This window comes from Lynx rufus, unplaced genomic scaffold, assembly GCF_022079265.1.
Source record: "Lynx rufus isolate CCGP_SWC_20201006 ecotype Redwood Valley unplaced genomic scaffold, mLynRuf1.p SCAF_4, whole genome shotgun sequence".
Taxonomy (NCBI): Eukaryota; Metazoa; Chordata; class Mammalia; order Carnivora; family Felidae; genus Lynx; species Lynx rufus.
The window spans coordinates 21,224,017-21,248,385 of record NW_025814856.1 but is presented as its reverse complement, the minus strand read 5'-3'; the positions used below and the strand labels follow the sequence as shown (position 1 = coordinate 21,248,385).

At 44.0% G+C, this 24,369-nt stretch overlaps 1 protein-coding gene across 1 annotated transcript in view; it reads left to right on the top strand.

Moving 5' to 3' along the window:
- DCP1A (decapping mRNA 1A) overlaps window positions 1–21,626 on the top strand; it is a 58,775-nt gene extending 37,149 nt beyond the window's left edge. Inside the window, exons 6-10 of the mRNA XM_047094460.1 lie at window positions 2,437–2,550; window positions 12,636–13,388; window positions 15,586–15,651; window positions 17,169–17,387; window positions 17,698–21,626. Coding sequence (XP_046950416.1) covers window positions 2,437–2,550; window positions 12,636–13,388; window positions 15,586–15,651; window positions 17,169–17,387; window positions 17,698–17,778 — 1,233 coding nt within the window. The 3' untranslated portion in view covers window positions 17,779–21,626. The remainder of the gene's footprint in view (window positions 1–2,436; window positions 2,551–12,635; window positions 13,389–15,585; window positions 15,652–17,168; window positions 17,388–17,697) is intronic.
- Window positions 21,627–24,369: the final 2,743 nt, after the last annotated feature.

Genomic DNA, 24,369 nt, shown 5'->3' with positions numbered 1-24,369 from the left:
GTTTTAAAAGTCGCTTTTATTAACTCTTTTGTAACCAGTTTTTTTTTTTCAAAGAACAATACCTTGATGACAGTAGCTATTTATTCATCTCACAGGGGAGTCCCTGTGAGATTTCTTTCGGTAGAATGAAAACTTTTTGAAAAAGAGAAGAGTGGTATTAATAGCTGCATGTTTTTTCTCCCGTGCTTTACATAAACAATATGCTGTTCTTTTCTGATTCTCTTAAGAACTCAGAAATATATCCTGTGGCTAAGTCTTCGTGTTCAGCATTTTCTGTTAAGATAAACCATTTGAAATACAATTGGTAGATCGAAGGATTTTGTCATTTTTAAGGTTTTTACTAAATATTGTAATAAAATTACCCTCCAGAAAGTTTGATTGTCCATTTCCCCGAATCTGTACAAATAGCAAGTGTCATCTACAAACTCAGATTAAACCTTCCAAGAACAGCCCTGCACATGTATAAAAAAAATGTCTGGGACCTTTTAAAGTACAGCCCATCTTGTAGTTCATGTTGAGTTAAGCAGAGGAGACTAAACTGCCCCCAAAACCACATGGGCCATGGAAGCACATGTAGTGGGTGGGCCAGGGTAGCCCTGATGCAAACAGAACCTGGCCCTGCATCAGAGAGTCATGTGCAGCTCAGCTCCAGCCAGTTGTTGCAAAGGTGTTCAGCTTCTCTCCGAAAATAACAAGCTGGGATTTTTATGTGAAAACTCCCAATTTTGAAAATGTTTCTGAACATTGTATACCCTCTGCTCTTAGGAACTTGTTATGAACATTGTTTTGAGCTTTTCTGTGATGCAGTTTAATTCCAGGCATTCTCCATAATGTGTTAGTACATATTGATGGTGGTGTTGCACAAAGGGGTAGAAAATAAGATATTTCATAGGCAGTTGAAGGGGGTTAAGAAGTACAGACTTCCAGTTATAAAATGAGTAAGTGATGGGGATGAAAAATACAGCACAGGGAATGTAATCAGTAATGTTGTAATAACTTTGCATGGTGACCACACTTGCCTGGGTGAACCCTGTGTGATAGGTAGAATTGTCTAATCACCATGTTGTGCACCTGAAACCAATATAACATTGTGTGTCAACTGTATTTCAGTAATAGATGTTTTTAAAAAGATATTTCATAGGCTGTCCCAGGCTATTTCACCTCTGTCTAAATGGATAACACTGAATAAAAAGTGTTATAAGGATTATGTCATTTGAATAGAATAAATGCATTTTAGCCATTCATTTAACATTGGAGTACCTAACGCTGTGCTAAGCACATGTACTTATTCTCTGCTATCAAAATTAATGTGTCCCTGGACTGAAGTTTGGGGCTTCGTTTTTAAATCTGGTCTCCTGAGTGTTCTAAACTGTTTCTGGTGTCCATTGTGACATGAGTAATGGATCACATAGCCCAAATATAATAACTTCAGTTCCTAAGAATTCATAATTCTGTGCCCACCTAATGATCTGTTTTTAGGATTCTCTTTAAGACCAAAAGTATTTTCACTTTTGGTGTTACATATAAGTTAACAGGAATTTTAAAACATTTAATGACTGTCATCTTGATGGTGATGCTTAGAGATCTTTTTAGTTTAAGAGTATACAATGATTTCAACCAATAGTGTTGGGAACAGTTGGCCATCCATATACAAAAAAAGAAAAAAAAATCCATAACATAAATGTAACACCTTATACAAAAATCAACTCAAAATGGATCCTAAATCTAAATTTAAAACTACAGGGGCGCCTGGGTGGCGCAGTCGGTTAAGCGTCCGACTTCAGCCAGGTCACGATCTCGTGTTCCGTGAGTTCGAGCCCCGCGTCGGGCTCTGGGCTGACGGCTCAGAGCCTGGAGCCTATTTCCGATTCTGTGTCTCCCTCTCTCTCTGCCCCTCCCCTGTTCATGCTCTGTCTCTCTCTGTCTCAAAAGTAAATAAACGTTAAAAAAAAAAAATTAAATTTAAAACTACAAAAATTTAAAAGAAAAATGCATTTTACCATATGACCTAGGTATACCACCGCCAGGTATTTACTCTAGAGAAATGATGCTTTTGTCCACACAAAAACCCGTGCATGAGGTTTTATGAATATAAAAGCTCTATACGTAATTACCAAAAACTGGAAATAGCACAAATGACCTCCTATGGGTGAGTGTTCCACAAGACAGTAATGTGGTCATGCAGTGCAACACTACTTAGCAGTAATATATGCACTTCAAGGGATATAAAAACAATTGTCACTATTCTCTAAAACCAAGTGCTCAACTGTCTAGAAATTTTATTTTTTAAGTTACTTACCTGAGGGTCCAAAGCAAAACATTTGGGGGAATTTTTGCTTGTTTTTAAAATAGCATTGCTGATAACCTCAGATGTCTTATGAGCCAAATAGTAGTCAGCAAACTGTTCACATGATATACTTTTCCTTTTAATTTCAGAATCAGATGGGCGACTCCAATATCTCCAGCCCTGGGTTACAGCCAAGCACTCAGCTCTCCAATCTGGGAAGCACCGAGACTCTAGAAGAGACGCCATCTGGGTCACAAGATAAGGTTTGTACGGTTAAAGCCCTAGCTTTGCCCAGGGTACAAAACACAGAGTAATATTTTATAAGGATATCAGTGAGGTACAAAAAATATTTGTTGTTTACCTGTCGAGGTGGATACATACAGGCAACAACATGGTAACTCCTGTCATTTGCCCTATGTTTCCGTCTGGATTTTGCAGGAGCCTCCACTCTGGTTACAGAGCTTTTGCCATTGCCACTCCCTTCCCTGCTCTTCACCCAGCAGCCAGAGTAATCCTGATAAACCAGAAGTTAGAGCACGACATCACTCTGCTCAAAACCGCCCAGTAGTGTCCCATCGCCCTCCATTAAAAGCCAGAAACCGCCCAGTAGTGTCCCATCGCCCTCCATTAAAAGCCAGGGCCTTGTCACTGGTCCATGGCCTCCTGACCCCTGCCTCATCTCTTACTTCCTGCCTTGCTTGCTTGGCCCTGGTCTCGTTGGCCCTTCTGCCTTTCCACAAATGTGCCAGGCTTACTCCTGCCTCAGGACAGGCCTTTGCACTTGTTGCCTTCGCCTGGAGTACTTTCCTCCCATATAGGGCTTGCTTCCTTTCTCCCTTCAAATCTCAAGCATTCTCCATACAGGTGAGGCCTTCTCTGGTCACCCTGTTTTAAAGAACCCTTACCCCTGTCCTCCCATGCCTTATTTTCTCCCTAAGGCTTCACCAGCTAACCTGGTTTACTGTTTTCTTACTGTGTGCACTATGTCTCCTCCCCATCTGAATGTAAGCTCTTGTGGGGGCAGGCACTTCTGTCTGCCTTGTTTGTTGCCATATCCCCTGCACTTAGCATTGTAAATATTTGTTGACTAAATTAGTTTTCTTTATAACCAATGGCTTGATAAATGAACAAATACCAAGTAAAACCCATAGCTTTTTAATTAAACTTCTTATTTTGAGATAATTACAGATTCACATGCAGTTACAAGAAATAATACAGAGGGGCACCTGGGTGGCTCAGTAAGCTAAGCGTCCAAGTCTAAATCAAGACATCTCAGGTCATGATTTCATGGTTCGTGAGTTTGAGCCCTGCATGGGGCTCCGCACTGTCAGATTGGGGTTCTCTTTCCCTCTCTCTCTGCCTCTACCCCTCCTGCGTGCACACATGTGCACACGTATGCTCTCTCAAAATAAACTTTAAAAAATAAATAAATACAGAAAGATCCCATTTCTGTATTTACCCTTTACCCATTACCCCACTGATGACAGCTTGCAAAATAAAGTACAATATCACAACTAGGATACCGGTAAAATCTACCCATCTGGTTCACATTTCCTCAGTTTTATTCACATTCACTTCTGTGTTATGTGCACGTCTGTATTTCTGTGCAATTTTATGTCATATGTAGCTTTGTATATCCAACACCACAGTCAAGATACCGAAGACTTACATCAACACAAGGATCCTTTGTGTTGTGCTTGTATTCTCACACTGACTCCCCTGTCATACTTCCTTTCCCTCTCCTCCCATCCTTAACCCTGGTAGCCACGAAGCCATCCCCATTTCTATAATGTCATTTCAAGGATGTTATGTAAATGGAATGATATAGAAACCTTTGGGATTTTCTTTCTTCATTTAGCATGATTTCATTGAAATTGTTAGGTTTTTCAGTAGTTCGTTCCTTTTTACTCTTCCACCCAGTCAAGTAGAAGTACCAAAATATGTTTAACCATTTCTGGCAGTTTGCCTGTTCAAGGACATCTGGGTAGTTTTCAGTTTTTAGCTGTTGCAAATAAAACTTCTGTGAACATTTCTGTACAGATTTTTGTGCAGAAATTTCCATTTGTCTCGGATAAATGCCCAGGAGTGCAGATGTTGGGTCATTTGGTAATTTCATGTTTTAGTTTATTAAGAAACTGCCATAGTGTTTTCCAGAAAGGCTGTACCATTTTACATTCCCATCAGCGATATATCCATAATGTTTTTAGATATTTAGATGATGATTTAAGCCAGTTTTTTAATACTATATTCCCATGCTTCATTTTTACTGTGTTTGCATTTAGAGTCCTGAAGGTCAAACATATGTTAAAAACTATGCTATATAAAATGCAATTTTTGCAAAACATGTGTTGAGGGAGAGAAGGAACAGCCTGCCTGTGTTCCTTCTGGTCCGGCTTATCAGCCCTGGGTGTTCAGTGGAGGCAGTCACTTCCCCTTTGCTTTCTGAATGATGGGCTTAAGGGTTCTTGCACTGCCAACTCCCAGAGTTCTTGTCAGAACCAAATGAAGGAACAGACCCAGGACCCAGAGAACCATTTAGAGCACAGACCTTAGGATAAAAGAGGTTTCCTATTACTGATCAGTATTATAATTCAAACCAGGCTCAGGAAGTCAGTGCCTGCTTTCTGAAAGGGTAAACAAAGCTTCCCAGAGCCCTGCCCAATATCCAGAGTCTGGCCTCGGCACCGCAGCAGAGTACTCTCACGTCTCAAGAGTACAGCAGGTGGCAGGCCACACTCTACTTGGCTGGATAGGTTTTGCAGTGGGTTGGAGCAGCACTCCAACCACGGCCAGGAGAAGGGCGGGGAGGAAATGAGAACTACGCAGAGATTTCCAGGCAATTGCAAACAATCAAAATGCTCTTAAGCTTTGTTTCTTAAGTCCAGTAGCACCTGGTGTCAGCATTTTTATTGTACAGAGAATAGCTCTTCACATGGCAACATAAATTATATAATCATGAGATGAAGGTAGCATTAATACCAGTATTGTATGTGTGTGAAAACTGAGACCCAGGCTAATTTTTTTTTTAATTTTATTTTAAGTAGGCTCCACATCCAATGTGGGACGTGAACTCACAACCCCGAGACCAAGAGTCACATGCCCTATTGACTGAGCCAGCCAGACACCCTGAGACTCACATTAATTTTGTAAAACTCTAGCTGCTCTAGGATTTGAACAGTTTCTTACTGGGATATAATTAATACATAGTATACATATTCAAATCTAAAGTGTCAACCTTGTAACATTTTATAAATGTAACTTAAACATTGTAACTACCAAGATCAGGAGATAAAAAATTTCCTTCACCTTAAAAGCAGTAAAAAATGAGTTCATTTGCCACAAATAGGGCAACTGCAATGAAAAGGAGAAAAAAATCTTAATCATTAAGTCTATTTTATTTTTTTTTAACGTTTATTTATTTTTGAGACAGAGAGAGACAGAGCATGAACAGGGGAGGGTCAGAGAGAGAGCGGGAGGCACAGAATCTGAAACAGGCTCCATGCTCTGAGCTGTTAGCACAGAGCCTGACGAGGGCTTGAACTCACGAACCGCGAGATCATGACCTGAGCCGAAGTCGGACGCTTAACCGACTGAGTCACCCAGGCGCCCCTTAATCATTAAGTTTAAAGACATTTATTTTTATGCATAGCTTCCATTGTATTATACATTAGAGACTCTTTGTAATAAACTTTCAAACCAAGTTATAACAGGGGGAGTGAGAAGTGGACCCCAAAGAATGCCTTAAGAACCATAAAACACTGTCCATTGAAAGATAAAGGAAGAGTGTGAGGGGCACCTGGGTGGCTCCACCCGTTAAGCGTCCGACTCTTGATTTCGGCTCAGGTCATGATCTCACGGTTCATGAGTTGAAACCCGGCATCGGGCTCTGCCCTGACGGCTCAGAGCCTGCGTGGGGCTCGTTCGTTCTCTCTCTCTCTCTCTCTCTCTCTTTCTCTCTTTCTCTCTTTCTCTCTCTCTCTCTTTCTCTTTCTCTCCCCCCCATTTTCCTCTCTCTCTCTCTGTCCCTTCCCTGTTCACACACACTCACACACTCTCTTTTTCTCTCAAAATAAATAAACTTAAAAAAGAAAGAAAGGAAAGATGAAGGGGAGTATGACGAGCTGTAGCTGCTTAGCCTGTCAGCAAAAGCTCCGGTGTTGGATCTGTGGGCACACAGAGAATTGTACCCTCCCGTGAGAATAGTGCTGCCGCTATTCCCTCCTTCTCACAGTCTTCTGAGATCCCAGTTTATAGGTCAAAGTGATCTGGATATTGTCAGAAGCCATGTGATTGACTAAAATTAGCTTAAATCCATAATCAACCCTCCATACAGATTGTACACGTGTTTAGTAACACTGCCACCTGGTGCTGAGGAGCAAATGCTGTCAAGTCCTGATAATATTCGGTTCCATTTCAGTTTCACAATTCACAAGTCCCTTGGGACTATTTCCCTGGTATGTTTTATATTGCTTTTTGGTTCCTAAATAATACATAGCTTCTGGTGTGCCCAGTACACTGACCAGGTCAGAAATCTGACATGGACACCATAGGTCCAGACAGAAATAGGAAATTCCCTGACAAGAGCTGTGGGGTGAGGAAGGAATAGAAAAGCCTAATTCAGTATATTGGAATTTGCCGGTGCACATACTCTTCCTCCCAGAATCCCATTTCACAGGGAGAATGGTGAGACTAACCCTTGATGTAAGGGAGGCATTGCAAAACATGGAGTCCAGACTTGAAGCATATTCAGACATGAGGGAAGAAGAAAATTCCCCTTTTCTGTGGATGAGGCGAGATGAATCCATGAATAAGTAAGTCCAAGTACCAGAGCAGGGCAGCCAGTTTTTCTTGTCCTGGGCAGAAGGTGAAGGGTCCTCTCAAATGCAGAGACCATAAAGCTTTTGTGTGGAGAAGCATGCTTCGTTCGCGTGTCTCTTGTGACTCATTCAGCAGCCGGGTACATATTTCCAAAAGTTGGGCACGGTTTGACCTGTAGCCATCTCTTAGGTGTATCTCTGTTTTCCGGAAGTCCTTATCGTTATCCAGTTGAGTAGGTGTCCTAGACTATACTTATTCGACATCTCAGTACAGGGGCATAAGGGTCAAGAGCATGGACTTAGTTAGCACTGGGTTGGAGTCTGGGTCTGTCGTACTCGGGTGTCACCTACAAAGTGGCAGTGCTACTAGCACTGCCCTCACTGATGAGTGATGCGTGTCAGGTGTGCAGCACAGAGACCCCCCCCCCCCTCCCCACACACACACACAGTACATGTCCTGTCTGAGGTCAGTCTTCCTGCTGTCATAACTTCGTTTATCTCTTCTTACAGAGATTCCTCTGAAACCCTAATGAATTACCACACGTCCTATTCCAGACACAGTCTGAGAATGTTTCTGACCTGGCAGAGGTTGTAGGGAGGCTGCATGGAGAAATCTCGAAGCTTTCTGCTACTTTTGCAATCAGGGTTCAGGGCTCTCCAATATGGTTTCTTTTTTTTTTTTTTTTTTAATTTTTTTTTAATGTTTATTTATTTTTGAGAGAGAGTGCAAGTGGGGGAAGAGCAGAGAGAGAGCAGGCCCCAGGCTCTGAGCTGTCAGCACAGAGCCCGACACAGGGCTCGAACTCATGAGCAGCAAGATCATGATCTGAGCCTAAGTTGGACACTCCTCCAACTGAGCCACCCAGGTGCCCCAGTTTCATTTTTTAATGTGAAGTCAATTTTAAACTGTTAGAAATACTTTTTTTTTTAAGCATAAGTGTAAAAGCATTCAAAATGTACATGCAGGTAATTTTAATTGTTCAAAAGTCCATTTATGTTCCACTAGACAGGTAAAAATTGCTACCTGAATCATGCCATTTTTGAAGCCAAAGGTGTATTTCATGTTGAGTTATCTCTATGTCGTGTTGTTTGATTGCTCCTTTTCTTATAATGTAAAATATTTGTATTCTTACCTGGGAAAGACTCAAGTTTTTGCAAAGTAGAATAGCCCCAATGTGGTCTGTATTTCTCAAAGTATGTACATCCACACGTTGTTTTGTGTGTATATACATACATATAAAACAGGATGTGGTGGTTAAGATTGACATAATTTGTATTAATGAATAAAAATTAGTGTAAGTTTTCTAGTACTTTTTGCCAAGCAGTCTTGACCATTTTGTTCTAAACGTAATGTGTATAAAAAGAGAATTAACCCAACTCAAAAATGTGCAAATGACTTGCATAGTCATGTTTTCAAATCTACAAGTGGCCGATGTGTTGGCAAGAACGTGGAGAAGTTAGAACCATTTTGCATCATTGGTAGAAATATAAAATGGTGCAACAGCTTTGGAAAACAGTTTGGAAGGTCCTCAATTCTATTCCTGGGTGTATACCCAAAAGAATTGAAAACAAGGATTAAACATACTTTACACCAGTGTTTGTAGCAGCATTATTCACAATAGCCAAAAGGTGAAAACAGCCCAAGTATCAATGCTCAGATGAATGGGTAGACAAGATGTGGTATATGCATACAAATGGAGTATTTGTCAGCGTTTTTAAAAGGAAGGAAATTCTGACACATGGTACAGCATAGATGAATTTGGGGGACACTGTGCCAAGAGCGAAATAAGCCAGTCACAAAAGGCCAAGTATATGATTGCACTTAAACGAGGTACGTAGAGTAGGCAAATTCATAGGAACAGAAGGTAGAATAGAGATTATCAGGGGCTGTGAGTGAGGAAGTAGATAATGGTGGTAGTTATACAGCATTGTGACTGTACTGAATGCTGCTGAGTTTTACACTTAAATATGGCTAAAATGGTAACTTTGGTTATGTATATTTTGCCATCACTGTCAGAAATCGGTGGGGAGGAGTGGAATTATGTCTGTGCTCATCAGTGGACATTTACGATCCCAGAGATCTAAAAGTGAATCAGTCCTAGTGCCCATCTGGGGAAATGGAACCTATGCACCCCTGCTACTAGTTATGTGGCCTGGACAGAGAGGACGAGAAGTGTGTCCCAAATGGGAATTTGCTGTCTGTTTTTGAATTACCTTGAATGGATTTGAAATGATACCAGTGAGTTTTAAATAAACAACTATGTCTTTTTTTTATATTTAACGTTTATTTTTGAGAGAGAGAGAGAGAGAGACAGAGCACAAGCAGGGAGGGGCAGAGAGAGAAGGAGACACAGAATCCTAAACAGGCTCCAGGCTCTGAGCTGTTAGCACAGAGCCTGATTGCAGGGCTTGAACTCATGAACTGTGAGATCATGACCTGAGCCAAAGTCAGACGCTTAACTGACTGAGCCACCCAGGAGCCCCAACAACTGTGTCTTTAATGAGTCATTGCATCAGGGCATGACAGATTTATAATACTACAACCTTGATAGCCCATCAGGTGGTAGTGTTATTTTGCATCACGGGGTATGATATTCCAGAAGGATTTGATGAATTTTTAATATTCTAACATAGTATTTGATGTTTCTTAAAACATGTACAAACGCAGGTTTATTATGATTGCTAGTAAGACTGTCTGGTGTTCATATAATGATAATAGCCAACTTCCATTTATCGAATGCTTGTTGGGCACCAGGTATCATATTGAGAAATTAACTTTCACATCAGCTCTGTGAGAAGTAATTGCCATAATTGCCCTCATTTTTCAGATGAGGTAACTAAATAGACTATAATTTTCCCAGCTAAGCTGGGAATTAAATCTGGGTGTCTTTGATTTCGGATCCTAAACTCTGCAACTTTTTCAGAAGTAAAAACATAAGGAAATTAAACCGTATACAATCTTTTGCTTTTTTTTTTTTTTTTTTTTTTTTACCTCCACAGTTTATAATAGATGTTAGTGCTACATTGTATTTGAAGTAAGATCCTGAATCTGGAAAATTCCTTAAAGTACAAGAAGTGTTGTGACTACAACATTAATGGGGGGGCGGGGGGGGGGGGTGGGGCCTGAATCTTGCCATTTGAGAATCCCTTCACTTAAAGCCTTTTGTCCCATTAACTTGCCAAGAAATATTACATTAATTCTCTTTACTGGATATTTTCTAAGAAGAAATGATTCGATATGGAATTACAATTTTCTTTTTTTTAATTTTTTTTTTAACGTTTATTTATTTTTGAGACAGAGAGAGACACAGCGTGAACGGGGGAGGGGCAGAGAGAGAGGGAAACACAGAATCGGAATCTCGAGGACCGCGAGATCGTGTCCTGAGCCGAAGTCGGACGCATAACCGACTGAGCCACCCAGGCGCCCCAGGAATTACAATTTTCTACAACTAGAGGAAGTTTCTGCCTCTTCTCCACAACTGTTCCTTTGCCCCACCTCCGTTCTCTCACCCAGCAGGTGATAAGACACCCCAGTGGCACTCCCTTTCCATCCACCCCTCACAAGTGAGCCACCCTGCACACCCCCTGGGTACTGGCCTCCTTTCCCCGGTTCCCTCCACAGCAGAGGGAGCCTCAACCCCTCCCCTAAGAACCTGCTGCCAGTAAGTCCCTCTCTTCCCCACCCCACCCATCTCAGCACAGTGTCCTGGGCACCTGCTAAACCCAATACAGGTGTCCCCACCGTCCCCTTTTCAAAAGTTCACATTAAGCCACTTTTGCTTTTAGGAAAGACCCACATCGGTAACTGTTTTGCCAACCGAAAGAAATCCAAAGACAGTTTTTGCTTGTGTGAGAAGAGGTAAAAAGTGAAATAGCATTGGACATTTGAGCTACTGATGCAGCGGGCACCCTGGACAGAGGGCAGCCCTGCCCAGCCCCTTCCCCAGGAACCACACTCAGCACCCCAGCCTCAGGCCGCCACAGCCTTGACCTGGGTCTGTGAGCACCTGTTAGCAAGATGTGTTCTAAGGTTATCAGAAAAGCCGAAGAGAGGGGCGCCTGGGCGGCTCAGTTGGTTAAGCGTCCAACTTCAGCTCAGGTCATGATCTCAACCATTTATGGGTTCGAGCCCCACGGCAGGCTCTGTGCTGACAGCTCAGAGCCTGGAACGTGCTTCAGATTCTGTGTCTCCCACTCTGATCCTCCCCTGCTTATGTTCTGTCTCTCTCTCTCTCTCTCTCTCTCTCTCTCTCTCTCTGTCTCTTTCTCTCAAATATAAATAAACATTAAAAATTTTGTAAAGAAAAGCTGAAAATGGGTTATTTTGGGGACCCAGAGATACTCAGAATTTTTCTATATGAATCAATGGTAATTGCTTCTTCACTTTCTGCCATTTTGGCTTAGAAACATTTCCCAGGAACGCTCCCCCTTCAGATAGCAGGGAAACCTGTAACTACTTGTCACACGGATGCAGCAAACACTTGCTTGGGAAAACCAGTGCTTTTTTCCTGTAGAAATGTGGTCACACCATAGTGCACTCATCCTTCTGCTTCAGGGGCAGTGTAGTGTCGGGCCTTTATCGGCCTTCTGAGGAACTGAAAACCGTGTGTTTCAGCGAACCGTCTTTTTCCACGTGAATATATATCTGAGCAGCTAAGTAGTGTACACGCTTATGGAATAAAACCATATGTCGAGGCTGTATGTGTTTTCAAAGTACTTAGGTTAGTTCCCCACTGGAACACAAGCCCTGTCAGGGTCAGACTTTTTTTGTTCCTCCCTACTGTGTCCTGGGGGCACAGGTCAGCACAGGTCCTGGCACCCTGCAGGCACTCTGAAAATAAAGGGCAAATGAATATGACCATAGCACATGAAGGGAAGGTGTAGGAAAGCTCAGGAGTGGAAAGCGTAAATATTCCCCCTCCACATCATTGCAGTGGTATCAGTAAGCCAGACCACTACAGCAGATGCAAAGTGAACATTCTCAGACCTACATGTCTGCTTCTTCTGAAGGAATCTGTGATCTTGTAGTAGAGAGGAGGAACGGCCTGCTATTTTAAAAAACAGTTCAGTTTATTTTCTGGTACTTAAGACCTAGTCCTCAAGGTGCAGTGCCTAGCTTCTTATCAAGAACTATGAAAATAAAGATAGGATTACTTACTCAGCATTTGGTCCCTCTGTCCTCTTGAGTATTATTTCCTTGCTTGTGTTACTGGTACAGGGCAACCAAGCACTATTTGTAATATTTCTCCTTTACGTTATATCCCTTTGCCAAGAAAACAAGGTGAATTCTAACACTATCCTGGGAGTCCCTAAAACTTGGATCTTAGTACGAATGCAGATTTCTGTCCACCAGTTTGGGGAGACAAGATGCATTTTGGCCTTAGTCCCTAACACATCTTCAGTTCCATTTCCTTATTTTCAGACTCCATCTATCGTTGCTTCTGCAAAATGTTTTGGTTAATGGGAAAGAAGTCTGGTTACACTGGTTTGCAAGAGATTTCTTTCATTGGGCAGTTTGATTTGTTTTTCAGTCTGCTCCATCTGGACACAAACATCTGACAGTGGAAGAATTATTTGGAACCTCTTTGCCAAAAGAACAGCCAAGTGTTGTGGGTCTGGATTCAGAAGAAGTGGAGAAGCTGCCAGGAGATGCCTCCCAGAAAGAGCCCAGCTCATTCCTACCATTTCCCTTTGAGCAGTCAGGAGGAGCCCCTCAGTCGGACAACCTGGGTGTCCATCCTGCCTCCCACCACTCAGTCCAACCTGAAGTCCCCACCCCGGTGCTGATCACTCCCGCCTCCATCACACAGTCCAGTGAAAAACAGGCCCCCGTCTATGCCGTCCCGTTGCGCCCTGTGCTCAGTCCGACTCTACCAGCAGAAGCTCCTACGGCACAGGTTCCCCCCAGCTTACCCCGAAACACCACCATGATACAGGCGGTGAAGACCACGCCGAGACAGAGGTCTCCACTCCTGAGCCAGCCAGTCCCTGAGCTGAGCCACGCCAATCTGACTGCCACCCAGAGCCCCTTCAGGGCCCCACTGAGTGTGACAAACACAGCTGGTACCTCGCTCCCAAGTGTTGATCTTCTCCAGAAACTCAGGTTGACCCCACAGCATGACCAAATACAGACGCAGTCACTTGGGAAAAGTGCCATGACATCCGGCTTTTGTTCAGCAGCCGGCCAGCTGGCCACACCTGAGAGCTTCATAGAGCCTCCGCCTAAGACTGCAGCCGCGCGAGCCTCAGCATCCCTCAGCAACATGGTGCTTGCTCCCCTTCAGGTACCGGCAGGAGGGTGGGGGGCTCTAACTGGGTAGGATGGGGCTGCAGAGGCCTTGATGTTGACATCCGTGTGACAGTCGCTTCAAAGAGACGACTGTTCCGTACACCCAGGGCCGGAAGACAGGAGGTGGAAAGCCCAGTAATGAACAGCTAGACCGTTGGTACACGGTGTTGTGACTCAGTTCCACTTTCCCAGATATCTCAACTGATACAAGCTAAAAAACAATATCGGTATTTTCCTGTCAGGGCATGCGTTGTAGGGGGTTTTGTTTGTTTCTGCCTGACAATTCCAGGAGTCTGCATTTGACTCAGGACCATAGATCCAGATTATCCCCAGCGTTGTCCCATCCCCAACTCCCTTGGTACTCACTGAGTGCCCACCTCGGGCCATAATCACATCCCAGATTTGGAGATACGGGATCAAGTAAAGCTTCCCAATGAAGCTCATATTCAGCTGAGATCTGAAGATTCAGTAGGAGTTAGTCAGCTCTTTCCTAGACGTAGAGAAAGTGTTTGAGGTCAGGAAAATAGTGTGTGCAGAGGCCTGGAGATGAGAGGCATTTGCTGAACTTAAAGACCTGTAGTGTGGCCAGGCCTCCTCTGGGAGGACCTTGGGGGCGTAGGTACTGGCTGAGGAGCAGGACTTTGTAAACTCTGTGAAGCAGTCCGAGGCTTGTTCTCACAGCCCCAGGGGGCCTTTCTAGGGCTTTAAGGGGAGGTGGTGAGCTGGGAAAGGAGAAGCTGGAAGTAGGGCCACCCGAAGGAGGCCAGACAGTTACCCAGGCTTGGACTGGTGCGGCCTGACTTCGAGAGTGTGGACCAGCAGGTTTGTTAACAGGTGTGGGCAGTGGGGCCTGGTGGTCGATTGGGGGTGGGGCGTGAAGAAGAGGCTTGCCACTCAGAGAGGGATGAGGCTGGTGAGTGTGCAGACGAGAGTCAGCTCCAACTGCGGTGATGCGTACGAGATCACACAGCTTCTCGAGAGGGGCAGAGTCTTCTGCTTGAGAGCAGTGTTGCTTGCCTCCCAAAACTTCAGTCCTGTGCCCTTTGATAAGAATCCACAGTCTTGGGGCGCCTGGGTGGCGCAGTCGGTTAAGCGTCCGACTTCAGCCAGGTCACGATCTCGCGGTCCGTGAGTTCGAGCCCCGCGTCGGGCTCTGGGCTGATGGCTCAGAGCCTGGAGCCTGTTTCCGATTCTGTGTCTCCCTCTCTCTCTGCCCCTCCCCCGTTCATGCTCTGTCTCTCTCTGTCCCAAAAATAAATAAACGTTGAAAAAAAAAAAAAAATTTAAAAAGAAAAAAAAAAAAAAAAAGAATCCACAGTCTTAACATCATACCGAATAGTATTATACAGACGAGCCCATCATAATAATCATGTGTGATTTCTTAGTTAGTGGACTGTTCTGTTCCAGTCCTTTAAAATCTTGCACAGAAAGAAAGGGAGTTCAGTATCTTGGTTATATTGTTCAATTTTCATTTTGGGCCGTTTCTGTTGAGGTTCTCTGTAGTATAAGCAGAGAGAATGTTATAACAGATTGGTGTCACCCCCTGACACACCCGTGCCACCACTGTTCTGCCCCCTCCATGTTTTGGCCTTGGGGACAGCTCCCAGCTCTCCAGTGAGCCTCCTCACAGGGGACACTTACATACGTGTATATTTCCATTTCCATTTCATTTAAGGCCTGGGGCTTCACTGAATTCTAATGCATTTGCTCTACAGCAAGAAGTTCTTTGTCTCCCAGTGAAGGAGGACAAAATGTAGCAAGCACATGGAAGGAAGGTGACTCTGCATGAGGACTGTTTAGTGGCGCCCTGTCCAGAGTCCACACGGCCTTAGCAAGGTCTCGTGCTGCCAGAACATGGCGTCTCTACAGACTCAACAGCAAAAATGTGCTTGGGCTGTCCCCAGCTCTTAGATACAGGTTTCTGCTTTCCTTAGAGACCTCTTGACGGCTCTGCACACAGCCCCTCTCTTAGGGAACCTGAGCGGTTCGGAGGCTGTCCCAGAGCCCTGGCCTCACAGATGACACATTGGTTACGTTGTTAAATGTTGCTGTCAGCCTCTTCCCTCAGGAATCTAGGAGCTAGTTAATGTCTGAACTATTCCTTATTGCTAATGTGGGTTTATCCCCGGTCGCTGGGAAATCTTCATGGAAACTTGTTAGGTCTGTTCATCTTTTCTTTTTAAACATTGCAGTCTATGCAGCAAAACCAGGATCCTGAAGTCTTTGTCCAGCCTAAGGTGTTACCCAGTGCCATCCCGGTAAGAACCCCCTTTCTCTGAAGAACACATTATATTTAAGTTCTTCTGCTGTGTGTGCCATAGAACGTTGTACCTTTCAAGCCTAGAGCCCTCTTAGATGCCCCTCCTAGGCCAGGCTCCCCTGCCGCCCCAGCCGAGTTCATCACCACGGCCCCTGTGGGCTTCCAGTCACCCAGTCACCCTGGGCCTCCAGTCACCATCTCTGTACTGATGTCTTCCCTGACCGTACGCAGGGCAGGATCAGCCACCGGCTGGGCTGGGCGCTCTGTGTGTGTCAGCTGAGTGCACGTCAGCCTGGTTTCCATGAGGAGGAGGTGCTCTTTGCCCCGGAAGAGCTATGATGCCCTGGTTACGAGTCGCTGTTGTGCTCTGGGCGCTCATTGCTTCCCGCAGCTATAACGACAGCGCCTCCCAGGCCTGTGCACTCTGTCCTCTGCTTGTTCTCTCCTGCTTCACTTTTTAAATGTTTTCCCCACCCTCCATTACCTACCAGCCTCAAAGTGCACACTTATTTTTTTCAGTTCCTAAACTTCTATGTTCCCATTTGCCTTTGAGCCTTTGCACCCTCCTCAAGTCTTAGAACTTCAACTGCAGCCAGCTCCTGACTGGTGGTATGAACTGGTCTTCCCTATATCTCATCCTGCTGCGTGGGGATCAGCAGGGGCGCTCAGCCTGGCGTGGCACCAAACTGTGGCAGTTTATGAATGGGAGGGGTGACAGAAGAAAGGAATGTAGATGTCTGCTGATTGTATCAAATGTGGGAATTATTAAAAATGCTGATTATTACTGGCTTAGTGTATTCTGATGGTTAGCCATCATTAGCATAGAAGCACATCTAAATGGGGGTAGATGTTCATTTTATTTGTAAGAGGTTGTATCTTTGTTTTTTAATTTTTTTAAGGTTTTTATTTATTTTTGAGAGAGAGCAAAACAGACTGTGAGCAGGGGAGGGGCAGAGAGAGAGGGAGACACAGAATCTGAAACAGGATCCAGGCTCTGAGCTATCAGCACAGAGCCTGACGCAGGGCTCAAACCCACGAACTGTGAGATCATGACCTGAGCTGAAGTTGGATGCTTAACCAACTGAGCCACCCAAGTGCCCCAAGAGGTTGTATCTTTGATACCTGTAGTGGTATAATAAATGTATTAAACACTACAGAAGAAACTAATGCTTCATATAACTGGATTTTTTTATTCCCCCCCCATTTTTTTTTTAAGTAAAATACAGATAAAGTGCAGGTGTTTTATGAGTTTTAACACACATATATTCCTTGGGTGACCACCCAGTCAAGACATGTAACATTTCCATCACCCCAGAAAGTTCCCTCTTGCCCTCTTCCAATCATTCCTGTGCTCCCCATATAAAACTTTACATTTTTAATTACCATAGGATTGTTCTTACTGTTCATATCTGGCTGTGGTCCTATTTCCTTTCTATGATGATCAGACTTGGCATCCCAATAAACAGGCCCTTCGTCATTTAACAAGCTTTGTTCATGACCATTGCTCCCCTGCAGGTCGCAGGCCCCACGCTGGTCACTGCAACAACCATGGCAGTGTCCTCAGTCCTGCTGTCCCCAAGTGTTTTCCAGCAGACAGTTACAAGGTCCGCAGACCTTGAGAGGAAAACAGGCGCCCCCTCTCCCCTGACTGTTGGAACATCAGAAAATCAGAGAAAGCCTTCCATTATTCTCAGCAAGTCTCAGCTCCAGGATACATTAATACATCTAATAAAGGTATGTAGGACATCAATGGAGTCTTTAAACTTTCATTCTTTAATTAAAAAAAAATATGTAAGTTCTTCTTAGAAAATCCGTTCATAAAGTAAATTCAAGCCTAGCCAGGAGTAATGTTTCTCTCTTTCTGAACATACACTCCTAATGGAAAAGTGACTGAGTGAATTCCAAAGTATGGTTTGCACTTGTCTCTGGGTGGTGAGATTCTTTGGGTGATTAGTTCTACAAAGCATTATACAGGTTTTTTCCTAAACTTTTGTCAAGGAAGTAAGTTCTACTGAGGTAAATGAAACATTACCATCTCTTCCAGAATGATTCCAGCTTCCTCAGTACACTTCACGAAGTCTACTTGCAGGTTCTGACCAAGAACAAAGACAACCACAACTTATGACTGGAGCAGAATAAATCCGAAGGCAGAATGTCGACCTCAGAAACAAATAGGCCTCGTCATGGAAACTTCTAAACAGAACTTTAAGTTGTGAGAATCCTGAAATTGAGCCTATGAGAAAGAGACTCATTCCTTAAGAATGTTTTCCAAGTGACGTTCTCAGTGATAATGGAGGTTTCACTGTGAAGCATCACCAGCAGACCTTTGTTTTGACAAAAAAAAAAAAAAAAACAAAAACAAAGACCATTGTGTTAAAGTTGTGTGGGTGTTTTCATCAGCTCTAAGAAAGGATGTGAAATTAGGAGTCTGATTTTCAGCTTGCTTTCACTTTCAGGGTCTTAGGAGGGGTCACCAGCCTTGCAGCAGAATTCAGCCCAGCCGCGCCCCTTCCCCTGCTCCTCCCCACCCTAGAAACTCGAGTCTTAGGCTCATAGTCAAGTTCTGAAAAGAGCAGAAGTCTGCTCTGTGCAAAGTAGCTTTGAATTTTAAGGATCAGAGTTTAAGTTGGCGAATTAAGACTGATTTGTTCCAAGTGAAGTATATTTTATATGAATGCCCCATCTGGACCTTAAAAGTTCTGAAATTTCTCAGTTGTGCTGTTTCTAAGTGTCCCCCGTGCTGCCATGCAGCGGCTCCCAGGGCAGTGATACCATGAGAAGAGGGCCCCGCCAGGCCCTGTGACAGTATGGGGGTAGCATGTCACACCTTGGGAGCAAAGGCTGGGGCTGGTAAAGACCGAACGCGATCAGAAACCTTCACTTTATGTTAAACTCTTGAGTGGTTTGGACAGTGTTAAGTTTTGTGTGAAGTGTAGCCTTATTTTCCTTTTCTGTCTAAATGCAGAAATCATTGTTGATTGTTTTCCTTAACACTTTGACAAAAGGACCAGTGGACCAATCTGACAAAGCCATTCTGGTTCCATTCCTCGAGTCTACTGAGAGTAGTTTTAAAGCTATGCAGAAAAGGGAGCTTTTATTCACACTGCCCTTACTTTGTTGTAGAATATGGAGGTAAAAACAAAGTGTGAAATTCAGAACTTTACCAATGTATTCCTAGGCTGTGAGTACCTGTGCAGCCCAAAGTGTGAAGATGTGTAAAGATGCTTTGTTATGCTGCTATTGACCTGCCATGATTTATATTTATTCTTTTATGGCATGTAATGGTGATTAGTAATATTTTAATGTAGATTTTGATTTATTTCAGCAATAGTAATTTTAAGATACTCTTTGAATGAAAGTGTCTTCGTTTCTATGATACAGATCATTTTGTAGTATTTAACCAATTAAGATGCACTGCTTACTTTTCTGAGCACTATTTAATGATGGGGTAAAAACCCAATTGGCTCAACCAGCTAGCATAAGGATTAGCTATGAATAATGCTGATGGATGTGATGGTTCCTCGGAACAATCATTTAAGCTTTAATGGTAACTCAATCATAAATCCATAGATTTTTTTTTTTTTCCTAGCTGAGATTTTAGAAACTACTTGCGAATGACATACTTGTTTTAGTTTGGTCTTAGTTCTTTTTTAGCATAAAGAATACTTTAATTGGCTTTTGTTGGTCTAAACATGCTTCCTGGGCAACTTTTCTGCTTGTCAACTTAGTGTCTTCTCTTCCTGTCTACCTGGTTATTTGTGAATTGTTCAAAAGTCAGGGAAGCTCATACATTCTCATACTCCATTGGGAATAGTTTGTTTTCAAAAGTAGTGTGTAAATTCAGCAACCAAAAATGAATTGCTCGTACGTCACCCAGGAAGGAGAACATCGAAGTAAGATACAGAGTGTTACAGCAGGAGATGGTGTTGGGGGAGCCCATGTGACTCCAGAAACAGGTTTTCTCAGAGAAGAGGTTTGACTACACCCCCAGTGTAGTTTCAGTGGGCTTTGGCACGTGGAAGAATCAAGGGATTCTTGTTGTGATAGGCATTTGACTTGAAATGCCTTGAGTATGTATAATATTATGTGGGAGTTAAGAGCGACTATCTTAAAGAGGGTCTGCAGTCAGATCTGTTAATGTTCACCCTTTAATTCCAAGCAAGGAATATGTTAGAAAAGAGAATCTATGATAAGGTTTCTTTAGTGGGAAAATAAACTTTTAAGTGCCCAAGTCATGGAGACCTGAAAAGGGTAAGCCTGTTTCAACTCTAAGATTCATGTATGATTAACTTAAAATTACCAGGAAGTTTAGGCCAGAATGAGTCCCCAGAAAAGTCAGGCCAAGCCTGAACAGTCGCAGTTGTATGACCCTGGCCCAGAAGTCACAGCTCAGTTGCCTTACTCCTCGGTCACACTTACTATCCAGAACCTCATGCTGGCTTAGGTTGCATGTTTACGTTGCTGCGGTGACTTCACTGGAACCTTCACTTCAAACCTTAGTTCAATCAGAATGGACATCAAAACACAGATGCTTCTTGCTAGTTCTGCATTTAGGCCACCATGTCCATCTGTACACCCCCCCCCCCCCCCCGCCCCAGGCCAGTGGGTGGCCCTGCTCTTGTGTTGTAGTCACGTGGTGTCCTGAATGGACTCCTGCACCTCCCAGACAGCCTTGTTCCTTTAAGACAGAAGCCCCTCCTCGTCGTGTGTCTCTCCAGAGTTCCTAAGGTGGGACTTTGAATCCTAAGTTTCCAAGTGACTGTCGGTGTCAGGAGAAGCCTCTCATACTGTCTATGTGGGAGTGTCCACAGCTCACCTTCCAAGGCTTTTCAGCAGCCTTCACAGAGTGGTGTCTTGCAAAGAGCCCAAGGTGACTTGGGTCCTTCTCTGCTGAAGACTGCACACACCTTGTTTAGAATGTGTCCGGCCCAATTTTGCATGTCAAGCATCTGTTCTTTTCCTGCCTGTGTTTCCTTGTAAGAACTATAAATCCTATCAAATCCTGTACTAGGTAAATATGTTTAAACCATGCAGCTTTATTCTTCCCCCCACCCCCCCAAGAATGTAGCTTGAAGTTTTCTCATTTGGGTAGAAGAGGCCATAACTGCCATTGTATTACTAATAATGCAACATGAAATTGAAGGTGCCTAACTGCTTAAAAAACAAAATCAGCCATCACACAGTAACTGGGCAAAAGGTAGAAACAGGAATGAGAGGGGGCACAGGCACGGGGCGTCTGGTCCACGTGAGTGAGGACAAGGATTCACGGGGACGGGTGTCCCGCATTCTTGCTGCATATTTGCTGCTGAGCACACGTTTCTTTCTTACCTAGCTTTGGTTTTCTTCGGTTGTGTTCAGAGTACCTTCTGGAACCAAGAGTGCCCTGTGTTTTCAGGTGTATAAAATGTTAAGATCTAAATCAAGTAAAGCACCTTGCACGGGCTTTTTAAAAGCTGTGCCTGAGAACATTTCCCTGAGTGGGCCGGGGCCTCAAGGAGCCTGTTTTCCAGCAAATTCAGCAGGAGAGATGTGTGCAATGTTTCACTCGGTTTTGTATTTGACATCATTTGAAATGCTAAGATGCAATATCGTTCACTTTGGGGAAAATGCAGAAGCGTGTTTCCCTTTTACCTGTGTGATCCTTAAGAAATGTGTTTTTAAAATATGTGTTCTAAATGGTTTTTTATTCTGTATTACTGCTTTGGCCATGTGGCTCTCATGACTTTCCGTGTACCAGATTCTCCGCTCCCTGAGGCGTGGGGGTGAGAAGCTCTGGAATTACAGCAAGATTTTGTTCCATGAGCGCAATACTTCATCATTAACATTTTTAATGGTATGGATTTTATACCATCTGTGTATGTTTGCAAATATTAAGTTATTACATGTTTTCAAATGAGCATTTTTCATCCTAAATTTTATATGTTTGCAAATATATTTTTTTAATAAAAGTTCAAAACCAAGTTTTAGCACCTACTACATTTTAATTGTGTTTTTATTTAATTTATAGAAATGGAACTTCTAAATGAGTTGCTACCGTTTGCCAGAGCCTCGCACTGGTGAGATGGGTTAAGGTGAGAGAGCAAAGCTGCCAGAGAAAGCCTTTGGCTGTGTGTTTCCATCCTGGGCCCGGCCAGCTGGGCCACAGGCCACACGGGCTCCTGGGCCTGAAGACCCTGAGTCCAGGCATCTGTGGATGAGCGCCTCCTTCCCTGGTAGCTAAACATTAAGTGTGTAACTTCTGTGAGTAGACAGCTAAAGAACTTCATTTACTCTGCTGTGGTTTCCCCAGATACAGAGTATGCTTTTTCTTTTTTCAAAATTTTATTTAAACTCTAGTTAGTTAACATACTGTGCAATATTGGTTTCAGGAGTAGAATTCAATGACAACAACTAGTGCTCATCATGATAGAGGGTACGCTTTTTTTTTTTTTTTTTTTTTTTTTAGAGAGAACAAGCACAATCCAGGGAGAGGGGCAGAGGGAGAGAGGGGGGGAGAGAATCCCAAGGAAGCTCCATGCCATCAGTACAGAGCCCAACACGGGGCTCGATCTCATGAACCGTGAGATTATGATGTGAGCCTAAATCAAGAGTTAAAACACTTAACCTACTGAGCCACCCAGGCGCACTGAGAGAGGATCTTAAGCAGGCTACACGCTCTGCATGGAGCCCAACTCAGGGCTCTATCCCATGACCCTAGGATCAGGACCTGAGCTGAAATCAGAAGTCGACCACTCAATTGTGCCACCCAGGTGCATCTAGGTTACGCTTCTAATCACAGACAAAAACACTGTTCTATGGGAGACTCTACAATCTGGGGTCAGTTCCCACATTCACTCCATTCATGAGTATCGAGCTATGATGTGCCCAGCATCCAGGATGGTAAGAAAGAGGGAGGAAACTAGAATATAATCATTATAGGAAATAGAGAAAAGTTTAAAGAGGAAAAAACTGGTTAATCACCCATCTCCCTAAAAACTGTTAACATTTTAGTAAAATCCAAACGAAATTTAGTTTAACTAAATTGTCAACAATTTAGTTTCCAAGCAAAATTCTCCATAAAATGTTTGTTATCCATGCCTACTTTCTTAAGGCAGAGGATAAGCTAGCCTGTGCCTTATGGCTGTTTACACACACACACACACACACACACACACACACACACACACACACACACACACCAGTCATGTACAGCCGCATGCTCCTTCAATACTTACGGATTGCTGTTCCTTATTTTCTTGGATCTTCACGGTGAACCATTTTAGGGAGAAGAAGTCGAACCTGAGACCGGCTGGGGTTATGTGCCAAAGGTCGCTTATTAAGCCAGAATGGGGTCACAGACCTGAAGCCAAGCAGGCCGGAGAGCTGGTCTAGAATTCCTTTCTTGACTCTGCTGTCTCCATGATCAATCATCCTGGATTGCTTTTTGTAGTTTCTTGGGTCTCGTTACCACCTCTACCAGTGTTTGTTAAAAGCTAGAGTGGTCTGCTCACCTGCTGGTTTGTATCTGTCGGCGCCTAGGAAACCAGGTAACTAGGCTCATTGGAATTTCTTGAAAAACTAAGGTCAGTGGGTCCTGAATAAGAGCTGTAGCAGATGGGTTTTAGGTTTCTTAGTTGTCTCTAATGACGTGTTTGTGTGTTTGGTTTTTTTTTGGGGGGGGGGGGGTTGGCCAGAGGCACTGGTTGTGCTTAGACTGATGTCAGTCCATCAGTCTGAAAAGGGCCCCAGAATGTGGAGCCCAGAAGACAGCCACAGTCCACAGGAACTGTTTTCTTACCAGGTCCCTGTCACTCCAGAAAAACGAGTCTGGTGCTGCCTGAGCCCTGGCAAGGCCTGGGTGGCTCCCTCAGCCAAACCGCCCCACCCCCCCATTTTTTGTGAAGTCTCTCGAAGATTTGGCAGCGGTGCCCTGGTTTCTGAAACAGGTGCAAACCTGAACCCCTGCACACATTGCTACCCAAGCCCCACTTTGTTGTTTCCCTGACATGTCCCCGCTCCCAGAGGTTGTCCTTGCCAGACCTCTCACGGGCAGGAGTCTCTGCCCGAACAGAGCTGGACACCCTCTTTGTCCCACTGGCACTGAGAAGCTTTCCCGACTGAGGTCGGACCCCCACCCTCCACCAGGCTCTCTGGGTGGGGAAGGGGAGTCTAGTAATGGTGTGTGGGCTGTCGCCCCCGTTGAACATGAATGTCCAGGGGCTCCACCCCAGCAGGCACCTCGCTCCCTTTATAAACAAATATTTTGTGATTCCTCCTTTACCATCCTGACCTGGAATTCACATAGAATAAACCTATGCCTGCACACACAATTTTAAAATAATATCCTGGGGCACCTGGGTGGCTCCGTCAGTTGAGCATCTGACTTTGGCTCAGGTCCTGATCTCACACTTTCATGAGTTCGAGCCCCACGTTGGACTCTGCTGTCAGTGCAGAGCCTGCTTTGGATTGCCTGTCCCTCTCTCCGCCCTTCCCCTGCTTATGCGCTCTCTCTCTCTCAAAAATAAATAAATATTTTTTTAATAAAATAATATCCTAATTGTGATATAAAGGAGAAATTTTAGGGGTGCCTGGGTGGCTCAGTTGGTTAAGTGTCCAGCTCTTGATCTTGGCTCAGATCATGATCTCATGGTTTGCAGGTTCAAGCCATACCTCAGGCTCTGTGTTGACTGGGCAGATTTTCTCTCCCTCTCCCTCTCTGTCTTCCCCTACACTGCTC